Source organism: Mustela putorius, unplaced genomic scaffold (genome assembly GCF_011764305.1).
Source record: "Mustela putorius furo isolate JIRA1106 unplaced genomic scaffold, ASM1176430v1.1 tig00000827_pilon_pilon_pilon, whole genome shotgun sequence".
In the NCBI taxonomy this organism is placed as follows: Eukaryota; Metazoa; Chordata; class Mammalia; order Carnivora; family Mustelidae; genus Mustela; species Mustela putorius.
This window is the reverse complement of record NW_025421489.1, coordinates 7025673-7051667: the sequence shown is the minus strand read 5'-3', so window position 1 is coordinate 7051667 and position 25995 is coordinate 7025673. Positions and strand designations below refer to the sequence as shown.

The 25995-nt window shown below is 37.6% G+C and overlaps 1 protein-coding gene across 1 annotated transcript in view; it reads left to right on the top strand.

Annotated features, from left to right (window-relative positions):
- The window catches only part of MALRD1 (MAM and LDL receptor class A domain containing 1), a 753919-nt gene that overhangs the window by 577346 nt on the left and 150578 nt on the right, over positions 1-25995 (top strand). The window contains 1 exon segment of the mRNA XM_013058904.2: positions 9718-9919. Coding sequence (XP_012914358.2) covers positions 9718-9919 — 202 coding nt within the window.

The following is a 25995-nucleotide window of genomic DNA, read 5'->3' as shown; positions in this document are numbered from 1 at the left end:
TATATCTTGACAATATTGAGTCTTCCTTACAGAATATCATCCATTTAATTAGAGCTTTCATTTTTTTTCATCAGTTTTATAATGTTCTTCAAATGGAGCCTGTACTTTTTGGGCTACTATAGGTAGTATTATGTTTTTAATTTCAAATCCAGTTGTTCATTGTTGGGTTAGAAGAAAATGAATGACTTTTGTATATTAACCTTGTATCCTGCAACCTTGCTGTAAATTAATAGTTTCAGGAGTTTTTGTTGTTGCTGATTCTTTGGGGTTTTCTATGTAGACAATCATGTATTTTGCAAACAAAAGCATTTTTTAAGGTTTTTTTTTTGTTGTTGTTGTTTTACTAACATAAAAATGTATTATTAGCTCCAGGGGTACAGGTCTGTGAATCACCAGGTTTACAGACTTTACAGCACTCACCATAGCACATACCCTCCCCAGTGTCCATAATCCCACCACCCTCTCCCTACACCCCTCCCCCCGGCAGCCCTCAGTTTGTTTTGTGAGATTAAGAGTCTCTTATGGTTTGTCTCCCTCCCAATCCCATCTTGTTTCATTTATTCTTTTCCTGCCCCCCCCGAGCCCCCCACATTGCATCTCCACTTCCTTATATCAGGGAGATCATATGATAGTTGTCTTTCTCTGATTGACTTATTTCGCTAAGCAAGATACCCTCTAGTTCCATCCACGTTGTCACAAATGGCAAGATTTCATTTCTTTTGATGGCTACATAGTATTCCATTGTATATATATACCACATCTTCTTTATCCATTCATCTGTTGATGGACACCTAGGTTCTTTCCATAGTTTGGCTATTGTGGACACTGCTGCTGTAAACACTCGGGTCATGTGCCCCTTCGGATCACTGTTAACATTCGGGTGCATATGCCCCTTCAGACCCCTTTGTATCTTTAGGGTAAATACTGAATAGTGCGATTGCTGGGTCATATGGTAGCTCTATTTTCAACTTTTTGAGGGACCTCCATGCTGTTTTCCAGAGAGGTTGCACCAGCTTGCATTCCCACCAACAGTGTAGGAGGGTTCCCCTTTTTCTGCATCCTCGTCAGCATCTGTCATTTCCTGACTTGTTAATTTTAGCCATTCTGACTGGTGTGAGGTGGTGTCTAATTGTGGTTTTGATTTGTATTTCCCTGATGCCGAGTGATGTGGAACACTTTTTCATGTGTCCGTTGGCCATCTGGATGTCTTCAAACAAAGGATTTTTATTTTTCTATGATCAGCATATCTTTTTTTCAAAGATTTATTTATTTATTTATTTGAGAGAGAGAGGTGGGGAGGGGCAGAGGAAGAGAATTGCAAGCAGACTCCTCACTGAACATGAAGCCTGACATGGGGCTGTGTCTCAGGATCCTGAGATCACTAAGTGAGCCCAAAACAAGTGCTGGAAGCTTAACCAACTGTGCCACCTAACCAGCCTGATCATTATATCTTTTTATCTTTTCTTCTCTTTATTTTATATATACATTAGCTAGGACTTCCAGTACAAATAGAGGCAGTGAGAGAAGATATACTTGCTTATCTCATGATCTTAGCAGAAAAGTGTGTAATTTCTCACCATGAGGAATAGGCTTAGCTCTAGGTTTTTTGTAGATGTTCTTTATTAAATTGAGGAAGTTTCTTTCCTATTTCTAATTTCTTTGAGTTATTATCATGAATGGGTGTTGGATTTTGTCATATGATTTTTCTGCATATCAGTCGTCAATATTATCATATGATGTTTCTTTTATATCCTGCTGATATGATAGATGACATCCGTCGATTTCCCAGTGTTTATTTGCCTATCATACCTGTAATAAATCTCACCTAGTTGTTATTTGTCATTCTTTCTCTACATTATTGGATTCAATTTGCCTATATTTGCTGAGAATTTTTGAATCTATATATTCATGGGTGATACTGCTGTGTCATTTTTCTTTCTAGCGTTTTCTTTGCCTAGTACCTGCATTAGGGTAAAGCTGGCTTCATAGAATGGATTTGGAAATGTTTCCTCTTTTTCTATTTTCTGGTTATGATTACATATAATTGGTATAATCTCTTTCTTTTTTTTTTTTTTTTAAAGATTTTATTTATTTATTTAACAGAGATCACAATTAGGCAGAGAGGCAGGCAGAGAGAGAGGAGGAAGCAGGCTCCCCGCTGAGCAGAGAGCCCGATGCGGGGCTCAATCCCAGGACCCTGGGATCATGACCTGAGGCGAAGGTAGAGGCTTTAACCCACTGAGCCACCCAGGTGCCCCGGTATAATCTCTTTCTTAAATGTCTGGTAGAATTTACCAGTGAACCTATCTGGGCTTGGTGCTATCTCTTTTGGAATAATTGATTCAATTTCTTTATTATTACAGGCCTGTTGAGATTATCTATTTGTCCTTGTGTGAATTTTGATAGATATGCCTTTCAAGGAATTTGGCAGTTTCATCTAGTTTATCAAATTTGTGAACATAGAGTTGTTAATAATAATTCTTTATTATCCTTTCATGGGATCACTAGTCATAGTTCCTCTTTCATCTCTGATATTTGTATTTGTATCTTCTTTTGCTTCCTTAGGTTGACTAAAAGTTTAATTTTATTTTAAATAAATATAATAAATAAATATATTTACAATAAAAATAACAAATATAAACAATAGTTTTATTATACTTTTCAAAAAACTAGCTTAGGTGATTGATTTTAGATTTTCTTGCTTTCAATTATATGAATTTAAGTCTATAAAATTTCCCTCTAAGTACTGCTTCACTGCATCCCACAAATTTTAATTAAAAGTACACTTATTTTCATTTAATTTGAAATGGTTTCTTCTTATTATTTCTTCTTTAATCCATGTGTTACTAAGAAGTGTGTTATATAATCTCCAAGTATTTTTGGGTTTCCTATATATCTTCCTGTTACTGTTTTCTAGTTAAATTCCATTGTGACCTGAGAGCATATACAGTACTATTTCTGTTCTTTCAAATTTGATACAGTGTACTTGATGGCTTAGAAAGTTGTCAGTCTTTATGAGTGTTCCCTGTGAAATTGAGAGTGCTGTGTCTTCTGTTGTTGCTGCATGAAGTATTCTATAAATGTAAAGTTGATGGTCGCTGTTCAGTTCAGCTATGCCCTTACTGATTTGCTGCCTCCTGATTGTCAATTAGTGATAGAAGGATGTTGAAGTCTCCAGCTATATGAGTGGATTCATATGTTTCTCCTTGCACATCTTCCAGTTACTGTCCAAGCATTTGACATTGTGGTATTAGGTGCATACACATGCAAGACTGTTATGTCTTCTCAGGAATTGGCCACTCTCTTCATTTTATAATAAACTATTGTCCCTGATAATTTTCCTTTCTCTGAAATTTGCTCTGTCCAAAGTTAATATAGCTTTTCTGGCTTTCTTTTCATTAATATTAACATGGTATATCTTTATTCCTTTTACTTTTAATCTATCTGTGTCCTTATATTTAACTCGAGTTTCTTATAGGCAACATATAGTTGGGTCTTTTTTTTTTTTAATTCACTGTAACAGTCTCTTTAATTGGTATATTTAGAAAACTATCATTTAAAGTGATTACTGGTATTCAGATTAATTATCTAGCATATATGTTTCTCTTTTATACTTGTTGACCTTGATTTTTTTTTTTTACCCCCTTTGGGTATTTTTGTTTTGTTTTGTTTTGTTTGTTTTTGTTTTGTTTGGTTTGGTTCTCTACTCTTTTTTTTACCTTTGTTTTTAATTGTTTTGTATGATTCCTTTTCTTCTTCTTTCATAGCATATCGATTATACTTCTTTTTAAACTCTATTTTTCTAAATTTGGGCCCATGAATTTGCAGTATGCATTTATAAGTAACCCAGGTCCACTTGCAAAGAACACTATGCCACTTCATGGGTAGTGCAAGAACATTATAAACAGTATTTTCAGGTCCTCCTTTCTGTCTTTATAGCATGCTGCTGTTCATTTATTTCACTTACCCCGCAACTAAAATCACTGAATACATTCTTGCTGCTATTACAGTAACAAACTGTTACCTGTTAGATCAATTAATAATAAAAATAGAATGTTTTATTTCTTAATTTATTCTTTTCCAATATTTTTATGTAGATTATATTTTCTGAATGATACAATTTTCCTTCTCTCTAAAGAATTTATTTTTAACTTTACTTGCAAGGCAGTAGATCTAATGAAAAATTGTTTTAACTCATGTTTGTCTGAGAAAATCTTTATTCTTTATTTTGATGGGTAATTTTATTGGGTACAGAATTCCAGGTTGGAGTCTCTTTTTTTTCTCTCTCTCTTTAAGTACTTCCAATATTTTTATTTCACTCTCTTTTTGTTTGCATGGTTTCTAAAGAGAAGTCTGATATAATTCCTATTCCTTCTTCTCTCTAATTAAGGTATTTGCCACCACCGCACCCAAACCCCAACCCCCTGTGGCTTCTTTCAAGATTTTCTCCTTGTCGTTGATTCTCTGCAATCATATGCCAAGGTGTAGGTAAATGTTTGGTGTTCACAAATTTTCAGGAATCTGTGGTTTTTTGTTTATCATTAATTTTGGAAAATTATCCTTCATTATCACTTTAAATATTTTTTCTGTTATTTTGCTTCTCCTGGTATTTACCTTATACATATTACACCTTTTGGAAGCATTTCACAGTTCTTGGACATTCTGTACCTTTTTTTTTTCCCAGTCATTTTTTTTTCCTTTGCATTTCAGATTTGGTAGTTTCAATTGACATATCTTCCAGCTCACTCATGCTTTCCTCTCCTATGTCCAGTATAGTGATGAGTCCTTCAAAGGTGTGTTTCTTTTCTGTTAGAGTATTTTTGTTTATTTCTAGCATTTACTTTTGATTATTTCTTAGAGTTCCCTTCTCTCTGTTTATACTTACCACCCATTCTTGCATATTGTCTACTTTTTATGTTTAAGCCCTTACCTTATTAACCTGTATTAATTCCTTTCTTCATAATTCCAACATCTCTACCATATCTAAACCAGGTTCTGATGCTTGCTCTGTCTCTTCAATTTGTGTTTTTTTGTCTTTTTTGACAGACTGACTTGTACTGGGTAAAAGGAGTTAGGCCTTTAGTGTGGGGTTTTATGTGTATCTGGCTAGAGGTTAGGATATGTTTACTCTTTGCTGTAACTGTAGATATCAGTTATAATTTCCATGTTACCTTTATTTTTGTCTTCCCTATTGTCTTTGGGTTTCCAGGGAGATTTATATCTAAACAAGGCCTGCAGTGTGCTCTGTATCCCTTGTGTTCTTCTGTTCTTAACGCAGAAGCTCTCCTTATGTGTTGGTAAGTTGTGGGGTTTATGATTAGGTCTTAGTGAGTCTTTTTGTGCCACTGGGTTGTATCCTTCACAATCCTCTCAGGTGTTTGTTTGTTTGTTTGTTTGTTTGTTTATATCTCCACTCCTGAGGTAAGACAGGAAGGCTAGAAGTTGCTGGAATTGCTTCTTTCCCTTTCCCCACCTAGAATGCTACTAGGAGCTGGAGTTAGGTATTTTCCTTTCTCCAGTCTTGTTAAACCTCAGTAAGTTACAGTCTCTTTAAGTCATTTGTCTTGAGGGAAGGTCCTGTAGGAGAACAGAATGCTTTGGGTATATTTCAAAATGGCTACTTTTCCCTTTATTTGCCAAAATTTTGAGGGAATTTTCCTCTAGTTTACAATACAAGAAACTGGTGGCGTTCCTAGAGGTCAAACTCACTAAAGTGTAGGGGCTCTTTAAGAATGTTTAACTTGAAACTTGTCTACAGTGGGCCTCCAGCCTTTCATCAGTTTCAGTCTGGGTTTTTCTACCGTGCTACTTGTTCCCACAGCGTTTCTTTCCCTGGGCTTCTGCCTCGGTAAGCTGTGATTCTTTGTATCCGCCTATTATTCTTCCCAGTTTGGGGACAAGTGGTCATGCTGGCTCTGTGACATTAAGTGTCTGATGGATCTAAGAAGAGTTGTTGATTTTCAGTTCAGCTGTTTTCTTGTTAGGACCAGTATGATGATTTCTGATCTATTTTATATGCCATACGGAGGACTGGAAGCCTGTGCCGTGTACACGTAATGGATTGTTTAATCTCGCTCTACAACTCTAATTCCAGATTTGTAGAGGGTGGTCAGTAGTCCTACCCTACATTCACACACGGAGTATAGTTTACAAAACACACGTGACTGCGCTAAATTTTCATTAATATGGACAGTGTTATTTCTCTTTTATTAAATAAGTTTAATGCCTACAATCTCTTCTTTTTGAAGGAAATTTCCCTTTTCATTACTTTTGATTTTTTTCTTTCTTATAATATATCAATCTGAGTGTTTTCAAATGAAGCCATGAGAAGCTGTACACTGATCAGGACTTACTGTAGTTCAGTTCCTTAATTTACCCCCTCAGTGGTGAAAGAAAGACATCTAGCAGAATAGCTGAGTGTAACTGGGACCAAGTAAAGCTAAGGTTTCATCTTGCTGCTGTATTTGACACACTAATTTCAATAAGTTAAATCCATAATGAAATGAATAAAGTATCTCTGATATCTGGAAGTGTCCATTAGGAGACGTTAAGTCAGCACCAGCCTACCATCCGTGTTGCCAGGCATTTGGAGATTGTGACTGGCTGCAGGAGAGGAACTTCAGGAAAATCTACTAATCTGGTTCTTGCAGTTTTTCACCAGGAAAACTTACATACTTGGGTATTGTCGAGATAACTGCTTTCTGGTTTCCATACTGTTCTGTAATTGAATCATTAACTCATATTTTTTATTACTGCATCACACCTTTTGTCAAATGTTTTCCTCCCCAGGCATGCTCACTCTAAATAAGTGCTGAGGAGACTCCTCTCAAAAAAAATTCCCATATATTTAATTGAATATTATTATAATATTTGTATTTAAATCATGTATCATTTTATTCTGTGTTTTGATTTAGTAAGTTCTCTTCAAGTTTTCCCTGCCCTATATAATAAGCAGTTAAAATTATATCATCCTTGATTATAATATAATCTTGACTTAATATATATACATTATATTTTATGTGTTTTCTTTGAATCCATATTGTTTTATGATAAAAATCATGATAAAATGATTATATTATATTATATTAATTATATTAATTATATTAATTATATTAATTATATTAATGGTTATGTATCCAACCAACATTTAGAATATCAGAATAGCAGTATCCAAATTATTTGTTTAGCAGCTGATTTTAGAAGCTATTTCAAATAATAAGTTAATATTGCAACATAGATTGGTTTTTGTAAAATGTGTATAATCAAATATAAAATTTGAAACAAATTAAACTAAAATTATTTTTCAAGGATATTAGCCATTTTATTTTTCAAAATAATAGATTTTTGAAAAATAAAAAATATTTTGTGGACAGTTATCACAAAAATTTTCTGTGAAGACAGAGAATATTATTTTCATTGAAAGACAGAAATAGATAATATTAACCTTTTATAGGGTTCTTACTTGCCAAAAACAAAAAACAAACAAACAAAAAAACCACAAAAAACCCCAGCATTATATGGAGCCCTTAAATGGTCCTCCTATTTTTACCATTGGCCATTGTGGCTACAGAAACACTGGATATAGCAATTATTCAGTTTAATGCACTGATAGTATTATAAATTCATGTTACAATTGAAACAATCCATGAGATTGTCAAAAAGGTTCATTGGGGGTGCCTGGGTGGCTCAGTTGGTTGAGCAACTGCATTCGGCTCAGGTCATGATCCCGGACTTCCAGGATCGAGTCCCGCATCGGGCTCCCAAGCTCCTTGGGGAGTCTGCTTCTCCCTCTGACCTTCTCCTCTCTCATGCTCTCTCTCACTCATTCTCCCTCAAATAAATAAAGAAAATCTTTAAAAAAAAAAAGTTTCATTGGAATTAAGTAGTGAATTAGTGAAGTTGATCAGAATGAATATGGACTGTAGTAGGGTGAAATATTGGGTACCATAGCTTGAAGTCTATTAGAGTTAATGCTCATGATGGGACACAGTGGGAGGGAGAACAGGCCAGGGATGTCATGGTGGATTTAGGAGAAGCAGAGTAAAAGGAGCATGAGGGAGATGGAATTTGGCAAGAGCATGCTTGCTTAATTAAAGATTAAGATGACTGAAAGAGAAAAATGAAATTAAAAACAAAAATATCTTAATAAAATACATTTATACTAAGGTTTTGAAAAAAAGCAAAAGGTGTTGGGTGTGTCTTCATGTAATTTAGTTTTCTGAATTGCTTTTTGTAGAAAAAGTTATAAAATAAAGCCATCCCATTTTAAATCTTTAAGTTGTAACTCAGGATCTATGAAGGAAAAAAAAGAGATACTTCAACTTTGTTTGACTTTATAATAAAGTTTTCCTCTTATCACATTGAATTGGAAGCTTCTTACCTTTTTAATTTTTTGAAAATGGAGGAAATTTGTATTTATTTGAGAGATAGGTACCCACCAGATCTTAGAGCTTTGGGATGAATGTTTGCTTCTGTTGAGATTGGAAACACTCTGTTGACCCAAATTCCCTTCATACTGACTTTTAGTTAATTTCATCTACTGAGGAATCAATGTAAAAAGGGCTTTTGCTTACAAAATGTGTGCTTTTTCTACCATTGATGTTAAATCTCACTTTTCAGGTTTACAAATTTGGGGCAAGTTTTTCTATTTTTCTTTCTCTATGATCATCTTGATATGTTTTTAATTTTTTTTTAACGTCCATTAATAGCTGGATTCCTGGCAGACTTTTTGCAACAGTGAACGTTACAGTTGTAGTTGTAGTTGTACAGTAACATTGTAGTTGCTAACTCCAGTTAGCAGCATGCTAATTTCTGGCTCTAGATAATTTGGTGGAGTATTTCTGGAATGCCATACAATATCATATCATTGCATGCAACAGAATGAGTGGTGTTATTTTCTCCTGATAGTATAAAATATGAATGAACTTTTGATGGATAAATTATCTTTAGATAAATTTTGATACCAAGAAAAAAAGTGAGAAAGTAGGATTTTTTAGTAGGAAGAAATGTTGTTAGACAAAAACACTGTTGTAATAGAAGAAAATTACTATTATATGTTTTCTTTTCTCTGAGTCATATTTTTCCCATATAAAAGAAAGCGTTATATAAGTGATTGCTAACATACATTGCTATGTGTGTGTGTGTGTGTGTGTATGTGTGTGTATAACTATCATTTCTAGGGAAATGATAACTGAAAGTTAGATACAGAAAGGTAGTATAGAAAAATAGGTTTACAACCTTGCCTGTTTTTGTTGTTTAAAATACAGATTTTTTTTTAAAGTGCATTAGGAAATGGCATTTTTTGTTTTGTTTTGAATTTCTTTTTACTGTTCAAAAAGATTATTGGAACTTGGCCTGGTGATTGGTTTCAAAGCTAACTTTATTGCTCTTTCACTTTTCTGTGTTGAATCTGTGAGTTCTTGCATTTGGAAAGTCCTGGGTATTGATGTTAGTTAATTCAGGAAGATACCCTGTTTGTCAGAATAGTAAGTATGTTCTGCACATTGCTTTGGCTTTCGAAATGACTTGTATATGGCCATGTCCACTTACGATATGCATTCTCTTCTTTTGAAACAGAAAGGAAGTATTATAGCCGAGGTGTCATGCTATCTATCCCATTGCCAGACTCCATTCTTCCATTAACAACCAGGATGCCCATATGTCTCTAACATCCAAACCATAAAGAGTTGCCTTTTCTTCTTTTGCCCCCGTTTTTAGGTATATACCATTGAGGAATCTGGACTAAACATCCTTGTGTGGTCAGCGATTGGAAGTAAAAGAACTGGTTGGATATACGGACATGTTCCTCTCTCCAGCACTAGTGCATTCAAAGTGACATTTGAAGCTGATTTGGCTGGAAATGAGGACATCTTCATTGCCCTTGATGACATCATTTTCACCCCAGAATGTGTCTTTGGAGGTAAGTGATTTCCTTAGTAGATGGGATGTGCATGGATTGTTTTACTATCCTCATATGGAGGAACTGGGAATTCCTGATGAACAACATTTGTTTCCAGGCCTAAAACTGTTCATACATTGAAGGAAGATCAGTGTATGTTGTAGGGGGTAAAGTTTTTCTGTCCATAAACCTAACCATCAAGTTTTCATGTCCTCTAGGCAACCAGATGACCGTGATTACCTTCCTTTAAGAGACGTAGGGAAAGTTAGTTTCATTAGAGGAGCATTATCGTCTCCTTTCTTTATTTCTAAAGGTTCACAAGACTTACACAAGGTAAGGATTCTTCTGGTCACCTGTCATCTTCCAAAGTGTCTTTTCCGTCCATGTTAGCTTTTCCCCATCCCCTGGGCTATTTGCCTTCTCCTCACTGTTTCTACAGTACAGGGTAGAACTTTTAGTCAAAACAAGAGTCTTGTCAATAACACATTTTGTAAGAAATCATCCCTTTAACTGTAATCTGAATTTCTGCTATTTATGATGCTTCCGCTTAACTGGCTGTTTATTCTTTATAAAATCTTCAGATTTTCAGTGTTAAATAATAGGGTCATTGTCTTTCTGGCTACTCTATGCCTCATTCAAAGATTTATTTTTACAGAGTTATTTAAAAGTTTCTTCTTTTGGGGAAGCCTCGCTGACTCAGTCTGTAGAGCATGTGACTCTTGATCCCAGGGTTATAAGTTCAAGGCCTACGCTGAGTATAGAGATTACTTAAAAAAAAAATTTAAAAAAATTTTTTTTTAATTTTCTTCTTTTTAAGACCACACATCTGGGTTCTTATCCTTCCAGTGATTTTTCTCTAGATCCTAAATCCTGGGCAATTTCAGCTTCCAGGTTACTCAGCCCATGTATAGTGTTGACCTTTTCAATTTCAGTTACCTTCATAAATATTCTTCCTTCATAACCAGCTCCCACACTGGATCTTATCATCCTATCTAAAATTTTAGGGTTAAAATTTTCATCTGATCATCATATCCTCTAATTTCTAATTACTCCTCCAAAACCTGTTTTCAAACATTGTTAATAAGAAAAAAATGCAATTCTAGATTCTCAGTGCTTCCCGTTTTCTCCCATAAAACAGTTTCTTTATACTTTTTTTCCCCTAATAATCCTAGATCTAGTGATCTGACATTTTAATTCCATTCTCAGTCAGCACTTTGAATTATTTTATGTCCCATTTTTTAATTAATAACTTTTTAAAAGGATTTTTATTCATTTGAGACAGAGAGAGAGAGAGAGAGAGAGAGAGTGAGCCCTAGCAGGGGGTAGGGAGCAGAGGGAGAAGGAGAAGCAACTCCCTGCCGGGCAGGGAGCCTGAAGCAGGGCTCAATTCCAGGACTTTGGGATCATGACCTAAGCTGAAGGCAGGCACTTAACTGAGCCACCCAGGTGCCCCATGTCCAATTTTTTAAAAGATAAATTTGGGTTCTAATTATATGCCAGGCATCTTGCTAAGTACATTATGTGTATTAACACATTTATTTATTGGACAAACTCTGTAGGATAAATAAAAATATCCAAGACATATTCAGTCATAATGGCTTTATTGGTCTTTGAAATTGGGTTACTATAACCATTTGTATTTTCCAGGCTGCTGCTGATCATGTTCACTGGGACCATTAAATGTTTTGGTTTATCACCTTAGCTGGTGGTCAAGTGTCCTACACACATCTATTTCCCATTCCCTGGCACTGATTTTCTACAATAATCCTCAAATCTCCCAGCTGTTCCCTTGAACATCCTTCACTCTGCCAATGTTCTTATATCCCTTGAATAGAAAATAACTCCCTTAAATAACAAACACCCTTAACCTCTTGTTTCTACCTCTAAATGTGACTATATCCACAACCAAACTCTTTTTTGTCACCATTTGTTTCAGGAAAAATCTTCTGTCTTTCAAGAGTAAATGTTCTCAGTCATTTCCACTCTTAGTTCCTCCCAGTCACTGTCCCATCAAAGTCTTCCTTGTCCTATATCTTCCATTTCTTTCCTTCCCCTACTTACTCTTAGCTCTTCTCACACACATGCAAACATACATACGTACATATGTATATATATACATACATATATGCACATTCATGCATTTATATATCACTTCCCACTAATTTGAGCTCCTCATGAGCAAGAGGAGCTTGTTTATTTCATCTCCAGAGTCTAACACAATGACTGGGAAATTTGGGCTGAAAAGTTATTATTATTCTAAATAATCATAATAACAAGGATAACTAGTTGTGTGAACAGAGTTGCTAACATTTGCCTTAGGTTCTTGCCCACTATGTTATAGGACAGATTCTGCTTTTGAAGATAGTTCAAAACAAACAAACAAATGAATAAACAGTAAGATCTTTAGCATTAAACCATGTCTTCTTTCTGTAAGTTTCTACAAAGAGGTGCCTCCAACCAAGCCCACATCCAAAATCCAGAATCTTTGGGTATAGTTTTTACAGCAATGCTTTGTGATCGATTCAAGCAGATGTTTTCAGAAAATCATCAATTGAACCAGTGTTTCTCCAATGGGGGTATCAGGGCCCCCATAGTGACATGCCAGGAAGCATGTTCCATTGGATTCACTTGACGATCCAGGGAGAGAAGTTACATAAAGCGTTACATGACATTTGGAATAAACATGTACTGAGTGCTGGGGAGGTAACAGCTGGACTAAAATTGTGGAGACATGAGTCTAAATCATGAATGTGTCCCTAAATAACTGTACAATTCCGAGAAAATCATTATAACTCCTTAGACCATGTTTCCTCATCAGGGAGCTGAAGTAGATGATCTCCTAAGTCCCTTCCAGATCACGCAGGGCTGGGTTTGTACAAGAGGATCAGGAAAGCGGAAGGAAAGGGAGAGAGTACAGAGAGAAGGAGTCAGGGGGCAGGTAGGGGGTAAGGCAGGGGTAAGGCAGACAGGGGAAAGCAGAGGTGACATTGCAGTTAGAGAAGGCTCCTCACTCTTCGGTGTGTTGGTGAACTTGAGCAGGACGGCCCTTCAGCCAGGTTAGTTGGGAATCTACTGTGTACTGTCCTGGATTTGGATTGGAAGGGCACTTACGAGCAGAAGAGAGAGAGAGAGAGAGAGAGTGAGTGTGTGTGTGTGTGTGTGTGTGTGTGTGTTTTAACCCCTCCATTGTGTACTGTCCTGGATTTGGATTGGAAGGGCACTCACGAGCAGAAGAGTGTGTGTGTGTGTGTGTTTTAACCCCTCCATTGTGTGTGTGTTTTAACCCCTCCATTACCTTAGTCTAAACAAACCTCAGGCAGCAGATTCTATAGATTTTGCCCCTCCTGCCCCTTTGCTTCCATTTTACTGTTCAAACTCTAGTTCAAGTCATCCTTATTAGTCACCAGAATCTCTGTAATGGCGGCATTACTGATTTATCTAATTTACTGACATGTAGCAAACTACCAAATTCATCTTCTAGGACCTATTATAGAAAAGAAGATCTGGCATCTTTCTTATTCAACACAATCATGATTTTTTTTTCCCCCAAGCAACAGAATCTGACTTGGGTTAACTTAAGTAGAAACTAAGTTTGTTGAAAGGATTTTGGATAGTTCCAAAAATTTAATAGAATACTGAGAATCTAACTCAGAAAAACAAGTGGGAAGCAAGTGAGATAAAGTACATCAGAGGGTAAAACTGGCTAATTCCACTGTCTTTGAAAACTTGCTTTGGAAACTGGTCTATCTACTCCCCTGTCATCACTCTGAATGATCTCTAACAGTCCCTGTGTCATCCTGTCAGAATTAAAATTGCTGTTTGGAAGCATACCCTTGACCAAGCCCATGCGTCAGGGTCCCTTAGGCTATGCTCTCATATCTAACCTCCACACCATCCTGGTCTGCATGATGGCCAGTTCTTTTTTTAATCATAATCAGTCTTGAATACTCTGAAGCATATGGACCAAATTATATAGTTAACCAAGAATAGTAAATTATCTGTCTGGACTCTAACAGAGAGAGGGGAAATAAAAGGGAAACTAATCAAAATACACAAATTCATACAAGTTACAAAGAAGAAAAATGCTTATAGGCTCTCAATTACCTACTAAATAAGTTTCATATCCTTTAGTACAACTCTTGTCTTATCTGTCTCTGTCTGTGAAATAATACCTCAAAATAGCACCCCCTGCCTCTATCCAACTATGCCCGTAGTCTTCCACCTCCATGACTTTGGACCCACTACTTCTGTGGCTGGGAACGCCCTGCCTTTTACCTCCTCTTGTGTAAATGCTTTTCTACTTTGAAGGGCAGAGCAAAACTGCATTTTTCATGAATTTATCCTTGAAACTCCCCACAGGAAGCCAAACTCTGTTGCAGATTCTCTTAGCTTGAAGTTTACAGCTCTCCTATAATATAGTTTACATGGTGTTTTATGATATTCGTGGCTTATTTTCTGTCTTTTTTTTTTTTGGTCCATGTTAAAAAATCATCATTGTCACTGTCTTGTTCTGTGTGTGTGTGTGTGTGTGTGTGTGTGTGTTTTAATTTTAGTGAGAATGAGTAATCTTTAACTTTTAAGTTGAGAAAAATCTAAAATTCCAAGTCAGCACATGATATAAAATAGACATTCATTTTATATCAGAAGTGATATAGTAATTATAGATAAATTATTTAAAACATGATTTTAATGTATGGTTCATTTTTATAATTTTGATTCAGTTAGTGAATCATGAGCCTAATTTTAAAATGAGCACTGGTGATTACCAAAAAAGCTGAAAGAAAATGGTAACCAGTCAACCCCCGTTCACTTTTTGGCTTAGAGAATATTATTAGACTTTAAATTTATTCTTGTGGGTTATGAAGTCCTCACAGTTTATCAAAGGACGGGATAATTCCTTTTTACTGAAGGCAGGAACATTAAATTTAGAGGAAAAACAAAACAAAACACAAGAACCAGAAAATGGCATTAAAAACTAATACCAGGCAGGCTTATGCCAACAAGACCTGGGTTCCCCCTTGCCTATGTTTGGAGAAGCCTGCATGTTATACTCTGAAATGGTTCTTACTTGATTTCTTACTTATTATCAGGCTGGAAGGAATTTTGTTAAATTAGGGGGAAAGTTCCAAATGAAAACCATGAAAAACTCAGTCCCGTTATGAACCATACTCCGTTAGGTTGGCTGGATTTGACAAGTATCTCCCTTTGAACCTGAAGATAAACCACAGGTTATTCTAACTCTGTCTTAAAGGTGAATGCTTTTACGTGAGCACTGATACTAGCACATAAACATACATATTTCTGTATGTATGGCCTATAATATATACATAATATATATTTTAATGCATAAGTAATATAACATCTATATAAAACAAAACATGTTGTAGTAATATAGCCGTTTCTCTAAAATATGAAAGCAGTAATCAACTCCTAAATTCCTAGTCATGTTTGGAAATTATCATAACCTTTGCTAAATCCTTTCTTTTCACTCAGAAATAGGGCCAACTGTTTTACCAGGCCAAGTGTGTCTGAGACATTCTGGGAGTTTTTCATTGCCAAGATCTATCTGGCTCTGTTTTGTTCTCTTGGGGTATTAGAGTCTACTTTTATCATGGTTTTCCTAATTCCCTGGAACACATATGTTGTTACCTAGAAAACATCCAGACTTTATGAAAACAAGTTTGTTTGTTTGTTTGTTGCCTAAGAAATAGAATAAAAAAGTGACACTGCTTCACTAAACATACACACACATCCACAAACTGTTTTAAGAAGATTTTTTTAAATTAAAAATCAAGTGACTTCAACAATTCTCATAACAGTTTTTCTGATAACATCTTATTGGCCTGTGACAACATTTTACCCAGAAATGACTGGTTACTCTCTCTGAGAATAGTTGGAAGTGACAGAAATAGAAAACAACAAAAACAAATAAAACACAACTTTCATGGCTTAATGAAGAATAAATGGGTTCATTCATATGAGTTATTTTCACTAACAAACTTGCTCAAAACAGAAAACATGAGGTTAGGGAAATAACCAGGTTTTGGTAAAAACAGCTCTAAAGAAATGACGGTTGTTTCTGCCTGGTGGAGCAAATGATTGATCAATTAGGAAGTAAGTCCAAGTTCTAGAATATCTAGACTTTGCTGTTTGCCCCTTCTGGTCTTTCTGATTGTAATATAATTAACATAATGTTAGTCTTTCCTTCTGTAGAATCCCATATGGGGCAAGATAACCCAATATACTTCAAAGTAATCACTTTTAATCATTTCATCAGAGAGGGAAAAATTAATCTTAAAAATTATGCATTTTTTTTAAAATAATAATAATCACATACAACACTCTGAGCTTAGAGGTGAGCTACTGATTAATATTTCTCAAAAGTTAATATTGATTAAATTAAACATAGCTCTATTTTTCTCTGTCTCCAGCGCCAGTGGCCTATTAACTGGAAGTGATGGCATCACAGCCATTTTTTTCTGGTTGGGTCATAGAAGTAGTCAAGACACTACAGCTGAGAGATCTCTGAAAGACCACCATAGAATTCTGTTTGACCCCTGAGTGGTCTTCTCTACCACCTGCCTCAGTACATCATCCATCTGTACTTTGGCCTTCCTAAGACTTGTACAGCAGGTGTTTCTTAAGTGTGTATGAAATTGAACAATCTTCTCTCACTGCAGATTGCTTTAAACTCTTTCGATTCCCTTCAGTGCCTGTATTTCTGGTGTGTGATGGAGAGATAGCTTCCTACTCTCCATCTCAAGCCTTCTATGCTTAGACAAAAATCTAATAATTGATTGGTGCCAAAATACTCAAAATTTCTGTAAGTAAAAGCTTGCCAACAACATTTTCTTTCCTGGTCCTTTCCCAGCCAGCAAAGAGTATAACACCATCATATCTGAAATGTTCATTATTTCCTCTGCAATTATAGGCTTAAGAGGGAGAACACGGGTGAGGCTGAGTCAGGCATCAGGACAGTGGTACTTCAGCCCTTAATCCTGTAAAGGATTGGAGAACCATTTTTTTGAGCAGGAGTCTTCCTTTGGGGAATGTATCCTGGAAGCAATATGAAGCATGAATTTAAAAAGGAATGTATTTAAGAATAATGGCCCTAAAATTAGAAATCAAGAGTTCAGCATTGGGGGATTTTTTTTTTTTTAACTATTCAATAAAGTTGCAGTTAATGTGGGCCAGAGCTACCAAGTGAACAACAGCAGTCAATTAGGTCAAGTGCGCAACCTGGTCCAACACGGAGCATAGCTAAGGCCACACCAGCATAGATATGTCCGACCAGGAACTGTCACACCATCTGGAAATGATAAAATAGGAATGAATCGGTTAATCCACTAGGGTGTGTCTGGGCTCCAGGCTTCATGACAAGAAAGAAATGACCAGCAACATTTTATATATGTTCCCACATTCACACACGTTTTAGATTATTTGAGGTTAGTTGATGGCAGAAAATTCTTCATTTATGCAATGTCAGCCATTTACATTACCATCACTGTTTTTCCTTTAGGAAGGAGTGGCCATAATTGTGGCAAACGTTGATGTGGAGTAAAAGGGATCACTCTTTGGGGGCCTCTGAATTAGGTCCTGTTTCCTCAACTCTTGATGTTCCCTAAATGTATTCCTGATTTTCTTTTAAGCGTGTGACCTCCGTAAGAGCTGGGGGGGGGGGGGGAGGGGGAACTAGGGCAGTAGAGTACTCACCCCTCCACAGCCTTGTGTGCGCTTCCCTTCTGGTGCCCATCACCCACCGCCTCGGCACCCCCCCCCCGCCCCCGTCACTATGGAAAAGCTCTGTGCTTTCAAACCACCCACCGTTGTGCGCGAGTACATGCGTGCATACGGGTGAACACACGGTACTTGCACAAATGCACATATACACATTCTACGTATGTCTGTATACATTTTGAAATTCATTCAGCTTTCTTCTATATTTATTATAGCTTAGCCTTGAGTGGCTGCAGCTCTTCCCTTTGAAAATAATGATGCCTTTCTATTTGGCATCTGTTCTCAGGCTCTTATCAGCTTCCATGCTGGATCCAACTTCTGGAAGCTTTTAGATTTCCCTGACTTTGGTCTCTTCTGTCAGACTTTTGACGTTTCCCGTTTGTGTAGCCCTTCTGACAAGCCGTGTAAGCCCTCCTGACTTCTCACATACGCTGCATGCGGCCCAGACGTCTCTGTGTGCCCCCTACTCTTCTGATTCTCTTTAGTCCAAACAGAGGTCACATTCCATCTTTCCAGGAATATTTAAGCTATTAGATATGGAAATTAAAGTAGATCAAAATGATTCTCTTAAGAGTCCAAACTAGAGATAACCATTATTAATGAAAAAAGAAATGAACATTTTTATACTTTATGAAGGTCCTTCAGGAAACATAAAATTATAACTCAAAATAGCCTCAAACCAAGAGTTCTAAAGAATTAAAATTAAATATATACGTGTGTGCGTGAGTGTATATATATAATTAAATATATATACACACATTTATAACCGATATATTTTACAGTGAGCGTTTAACCATTTATGTCATTGAGTATGGCAATATTTGGCAACAGCTTACTTCCTGCTCTTTAAAACTGAACTTCCTTGTGCATATTTTTTTCCTTTCAAAACAGGCAATCAATTTTGCCTTCACTAAGCATATTAATCATAAAGATAAAAATCCATCTGATTATCCTTGGGACTCTCGGCTCTTATTAAATTTATATGAAAATCATAAGAATGTTTCACTGTGTTTCACTGTAAATTGTCAGTATGAAGTAGTTTTTATTGGTATGAGAAAGATATTTCAATTGCTTCCCAAACTGAGTGACCAAGGAAGTTCAACATCCTGTAGGACAAAAGAAATACCCCCAAATATTAGGAATTATAAGTGCGTGTAGAACATAGAATGAAGCAGACTGTGGTGTTCAGAAGAATGTCTTAGTTACTGGGAATTTGAATGTTAGTTAACAGTGTCAGTTCACTTTTATCCCAGGTGTTTTGTTTTTGTTTTTTCTACCATATCCTGAGATTTATTGCAAAACCAAAAGGGCAGATTTATTCATAAAGAGAACGTGGTCTGTCAAAGTCCTTAATGTAAAAATCCCATAAACCTTCTGAAGCAATTGGTAAAAACCCATAGTGTCAGTATGAATGTAGGATAGTTTTAGTTGCTAAATTATAGATTTACTAAAATACATTGGAAGGTTATTTTTGAGAGAACTTCTTGGTTTCTAATTTTCTGGTCTACCCTGTTTCATGGCTAATTAAATCAATGGACATAGTCATTTAGTCAGTGCATTCGTTATTTTATCCATTTTGGTCATTTAACTGCGTATTATCAAGGAAAGTAAAACTACTATTATAAACCATTCCCTTATTATTCATCCATTTAAGAAATATTGAGCCCACACTTCACCTGTGCTCCCTTGGACATTAAGATGTCACTGTATTTTCAAACAAAGGTCAAAACTTCACCTCTGGTTTGGATTGTCCAGACTCCATGTGAAATGACCACTCTGGGCAAAAACCGGGCAGAGACTTGGCAAGTAGGCGGTCGCAGTGATGCACCTGCCCTTTTTTGATGGCGCTAGAATAGCTTCCATGGTGGGATTTTTCACTGGTTTCAGAACCACTCTTGTCAAAACAAACGACCATACACATCCCCTGTACTCTAAAGCAGCATGTCTTAACCTGTTTTCTGCTGAAACACACTGAAGTAAATGCCCGTGTGCTTCCTGCTCTCCTCATGCAGCAAAGACAAGAGGGCAGTGACTTCAGCACACTTTGTGATGCCGGCTGTACCCCGCACCCCTCCCCCGCCCTGGACTTCCTCTCCCCTTGGAGGAATCATCCTTGGCAGGAGGTAGCGCGGGGGCGTAGCTTTACTGTTGGGACAGCCTTGCATTGGCTTTAACATACAGAGAGTAAATCAGTTGCAGACTGCAGTAGGAGATTCACCTCATTATTGATCTCAGCACCCGTTAGACTTGGAATTCATTTGAGACACTTTCCCCTATGGCTAATAGGAGATAGTGTGTGTGTATATGTGTATGCATGCGCAATTGCACCAGGTGTGTGTGTGTGTGTGCACCAGGCTTGCCCACTGGCCTCTGGCTTCCTCCTGCCCCAACCTCAGATCCACCCAATACCTCTCATCAGATAGATACAGCCTGAGGGATGGTGACTTAACCACAAGTACCTTTAAGTTGAACTGCGAAACTTATTGTTAAAATGAGTCCACCATTCTCCTGAAGTGTCTTTTTTCCTGCTCCTGTCTCTCCCTGTCACAGTCTCCACCATATGTGCAACCTTTTCTCTCTCCTACTTTCTTTTACTTTCATCTATGCTGACGGAGCCCTTTGGGATATATGGAAAGGACACTGTGAGCCCTGAATGTGCTATTTTAGCTTACCTTCCTGGTGGAGGTCTTTGTTCTGCTCTGGCCATGTTGTTATGCAGTGAACAGCAATGCACATTTCCAACAGAGCGTGCCAGACTTGGGACCGATCTGGCACTTGTCCCCTTGTGTGTTCATTGGCCTCGCACTTTATTTTATTTCATTTTTTAAGAAGATTTTATTTATTTGACAGAGAGAAAGATCAGAAGTAGACAGAGAGGCAGGCAGAGAGAGAGGGGGAAGCAGGCTACCTGCTGAGCAGCGAGCCCGACATGGGACTCGAACCCAGGACCCTGGGATCATGACCTGAGCCGAAAGCAGACGCTTAACCCACTGAGCCACCCAGGCACCCCTGGCCTGCACTTTAGTTCCCCTGGTTTTAAACAACCTGCCTAAGTGGCTCACTGGGCCTGGTAAATAATGGGTCAGTGTGCTTGGCCTGTGTACTCTATATTTTTTTTTTTTAAATTTTTTATTTTTTATAAACATATATTTTTATCCCCAGGGGTATAGGTCTGTGAATCACCAGGTTTACACACTTCACAGCACTCACCAAATCACATACCCTCCCCAATGTCCATAATCCCACCCCCTTCTCCCAAACCCCCTCCCCCCGGCAACCCTCAGTTTGTTGTGAGATTAAGAGTCACTTATGGTTTGTCTCCCTCCCAATCCCATCTTGTTTCATTATATTTTTCATCATATTGTGTACTTTATTTTTTATTAAGATTTGATTGATTGATTGATTGGAGAGAAACAGAGAGTGCACATGGCGGAGGAGCAGAGGGAGAGGGACAAGCAGACCCAGCGCCGAGTGCGGAGCCCCACACAGAGCTCAGTCCCACAACCCTGAGATCATGACCTGAGCTAAAAATCAGACATTAAACACTTAACCGAATAAGCCACCCAGGTACCCTGAAAGCATTGTGTACTTTTTTTTTCCTTTTCAATTATTTGTTTTTTTAATTTTTAATTTTTTATAAACATATAATATTTTTATCCCCAGGGGTACAGGTCTGTGAATCGCCAGGTTTACACACTTCACAGCACTCACCATAGCACATACCCTCCCCAATGTCCATAACCCCACCCCCTTCTCCCAACCCCCCTCCCCCCAGCAACCCTCAGTTTGTTTTGTGAGATAAGAGTCACTTATGGTTTGTCTCCCTCCCAATTCCATCTTGTTTCATTCATTCTTCTCCTACCCGCCCTGATATGAGGAAGTGGTGATGCAACATGGGGGCTTAAGCATTGTGTACTTTAAATGTTGAATTTCAGAAGGGATCTGGAGAAACTAGAACATAGAAATTTCAGAAGCAGAACATCAAATATGAGTTACAGGCTAGCATACAGATTCTGAGGTATATTGTCGCTGCTTTCTCTTAGACAATGCTTTCTTGCTGTGTGCTCACAAGGTGGAGGGACCAAAAGTTATTTTGATCTCCGTGGGGGCTCTACCCTCATGAGCTAATCACCTCTCGAAGGCCCCACCTCCAGATTTCATCACATTCCAGGGTGTGAAACTGGGGCAAGGGGACACAAACATTCAGTCTGTGGCATGACACGTAGCCACTATTACAGTGTCGTACAGAAGAATTTCTCCGCTCTAAAGTCCCCTATGCGCCACTCATTTATCTCTTCTCCCCCAACCCCTGGTCACCACTGAGCATTTTTCTGTCTCCACAGTTTTGCATTTTCCAGAATATCATATAGTTAGAATCTGGCAATACTTAGCCTTTTCAGATTGACTTTTTTTTTTTTTTTCATTCAGTAATCTGTGTTTAAGATGATGCTGAGAATATTCTGGTTATAAAAAAGAACAATTAATACTGTTCATTTTTTACAGGACTGTATGACAAAGATATCACCTCTAATGATTAGCTGACTCCACGGGTGACACCCATGAATAAATACATTTATTAAAATTTTAGGAACACTTTCTTAACGTCTCGAAGGGATTTTGCGGCAGATCGCGTTGAATTCAGAAGATAAATTTGCCACGTCTTCCCAGAGTGCTCATTTCATTTGAATACCTGGAGGAAGTTTTTTATATTAGAAAAAAGCACGGATATATTCTGTAGTAGAATGGAGAATTTTCATTAGATAAAACAAGAGACTTAAGAGAAATGCTGAGCGTGTGGAGAACTGCTTCTGGCTAAGAGCCTATTTAGACTCCCCTAGAGATGCAAGTTCGTGTTCCTCTTGCATCAGAAATACTTCAGTGGAAAATTTAAGAAGTGATTCAGAGGAATTCGGTTAAAAACAAGATACATTTTGGTGGTTAGAGAGTATCTTAGGTCGGGTTCCCAGGGAAGTGGACCCCGAGGCACTGATTCCTATGCAGAAAGCTGACTAGAAATCCTCCCAGCAGCAAGCCCCGTGAAGCCAAGGGAGTGGGACTGGGCAGAGGGGCGGTAGGGGACGAGGCAGGCGCAGTAGGGGTCTCAGCCCATGTCACCGGGCTCTGGAACCGCACTGGCCCTTTCAGAGATGTGCCTCACTGAGGCACAGGTCCTGGGCCATTTTAGGCCCAGTGCACCAGTCAGTGAATGGAGCTGTTTCCTGGAGGAAGTTCCCGGGGCCGGACTCAGCTGTGAGCTGTCTGAAAACCTCCCGACACCTATGGTTTAGAATGCCTTGATCTTGGTCGAGGAACCCGGGCTGCCCAAGACAGAGTCCACAAAAGCTAGCACAAGTCCACCAACTTCCTTGTAAAGAAGGACCTAGAATGAGTGAGTTCTGTATACCTTTTCCTGTAAAGAATTCTAAAATAATGGAATCACTATCTCCCAGTGAAAGAGATTATTTTATATTTGTGTATCCAATGTAAAGAAAAATGTAAAGGAACACACACACCCCCTTCTGAACAGGAGAGAAGTATAAGGAATGTGTTCCTGTCTTGGAATATGGATAATTAATTCCTTCATGGTTTTTTTCAGTTCATAAAGATAAAAGTTCAATGCATAAAATATTTTAGAAAAAAAATCAAATTAAGAATACTTTTTCATACTTTTTTATACTTTTTTTTTAAAAGATTTTATTTATTTATCCATTTGACAGAGAGAGAACACAAGTAGGCAGAGAGGCAGGCAGAGAGAGAGAGAGGAGGAAGCAGGCTCCCCGCTGAGCAGAGAGCCCGCTACGGGACTCGATCCCAGGACCCAAGACTATGACCCTTAAATGTGAGATTAATCTAGTGGGGGTGTGTGTGTGTGTAAAGGTATAAAAAATTAAATGCAATTTTTTTTTCTAAGTTCGAGTTTCTGACGTACTCGTGGGAGCATACAACTCTCTCTGCTGCTCTGACCTGTTAGTCGTTACGTTAGGACAAGGTAGCAGAGTCTCCAGTTCAATATGCTGGTTTCCATGGAAGGTTCCCTCAAATATATGGCTTTCCCCACAGAGTTTGAGTCTAAATATATCCCAGATATATTACCACTAGTGAGTGAATCAGGGGGAAGAGGAAGTGTCAGATTTTGTTTTTGTTTTTGTTTTTTTAATAAATTCACATCACCATCCTAATGCATAAAACAAATAATTCTTATATATATTATATAATTAATTAAATTCTTATATAATCTCACATATATTACATATAATATATAATCTACATCTGATATATAATTATGTAATTATAATTATATCACATATATATTCTTTTCATTTTATTTTATTTCTTTTCAGTGTTCCAGAATTCATTGTTTTTTAATGTAGCATACCCAATGCTCCATGCAATATGTGCCCCCCATAATACCCACCACCAGGCTCACCCAACCTCCCATTCCCCTCCCTTTCAAAACCCTCAGTTTGTTTCTCAGAGTCCATAGTCTCTCATGGTTTGTCTCCCCCTCCAATTTCCCTCAACTCCCTTCTCCTCTCCATCCCCCAATGTCTTCTGTGTTATTCCTTATGCTCCACAAGTAAGTGAAACCATACGATAATGACTCTCTGCTTGACTTATTTCACTCAGCATAATCTCCTCCAGTCCCGTCCATGCGGCTACAAAAAGGTATTCATCTTCCTGATGGAGGCATAATACTCCATTGTATATATGGACCACATCTTCCTTATCCATTTGTCCATTGAAGGGCATCTTGGTTCTTTCCACAGTCTAGAGACCGTGGCCATTGCTGCTATGAACATTGGGTACAGATGGCCCTTCTTTTCACTACACCTGTATTGTTGGGGTAAATATCCAGTAGTGCAATTGCAGGGTCATAAGGAAGCTCTATTTTAAATTTCTTGAGGAATCTCTGCACTGTTTTCCAAAGTGGCTGCACCAACTTGCATTCCCACCAATAGTGTAAGAGGGTTCCCCTTTCTCCACATCCTCTCCAACACATGTTGTTTACTGTCTTGTTAATTTTGGCCATTCTGCCTGGTGTAAGGTGGTATCACAATGTGGTTTTGATTTGCATCTCCCTGATGGCTATGATGATGAATATTTTTTCATGTGTCTGTTACCCATTTGTGTGTATTCTTTGGAGAAGTGTCTGTTCATGTCTTCTGCCTATTTTTTGACATAATTATCTGTTTTGTGTGTGTTGTTTGAGGAGTTCTTTATAAATCTTGGATATCAGCCCTTTGTCTGTAGTGCCATTTGTGAATATCGTCTCCCATTCTGTGGGTTGCCTCTCTATTTTATTGACTGTTTCCTTTGCTGTGCAGAAGCTTTTGATCTTGATGATGTCCCAAAAATAAATTTTCACTTTTGTTTTCTTTGCCTTTGGAGACATATCTTGAAAGAAGTGGCCGATGTTGAAGAGTTTACTGCCTATGTTTTCCTCTAGGATTTTGATAGATTCCTGCATCACATTGAGGTCTTGTATCCATTTCAAGTTTATCTTTGTGTATGGTGTAAGAGAATGGTCGGGTTTCATTCTTCTACACATAGCTGTCCAATTTTCCCAGCACCACTTATTGTAGAGACTGTCTTTTTTCCACTGTGTTTTTTTTTTCCTGCTTTGTCAAAGATTATTTGACCATAGAGTTGAGGGTCCATATCCAGGCTCTCTACTCTGTTCCACTGGTCTATGTGTCTGTTTTTGTGCTGGTACCAAGCTGTCTTAGTGATCACAGCTTTGTAGTAAAGCTTGAATTCAGGCAACATGATGCCCCAGTTTTGTTTTTCTTTTTCAACATTTCATTAGCAATGTGGGGTCTCTTCTGTTTCCATACAAATTATAAGATTGTTTGTTCCAGCTCTTTGAAAAATGTCAGTGGAATTTTGATTGGGATGGCACTGAACGTATAGATGGCTCTAGGAAGTATAGACATTTTAACAATGTGTATTCTTCTGATCCATGAGCATGGAATGGTCTTCCATCTTTTTGTGTCTTCTTCAATTTCTTCTATAAGTGTTGTGTAGTTTCTCGAGGACAGATTCTTTACCTCTTTGGTTAGGTTTATTCCCACGTGTCTTATGGTTCTTGGTGCTCTAGTAGCTGGAATTTCCCTTTCTATATTTTCATTTTTAGTGTATAAGAAAGCAACTGATTTCTGTACATTGATTTTGTATTGTATCCTGCCATATTACTGAATTGCTGTATGAGTTCTAATAGTTTAGGTGTGGAGCCTTTTGGGTTTTCCATATAAAGTATCATGTCATCTGCAAAGAGAGAAAGTTTAACTTCTTCCTGGCCAGTTTGAATACCTTTTATTTCTTTTTGTTGTCTGATTGCTATTGCTAGGGCTTCTAGTACT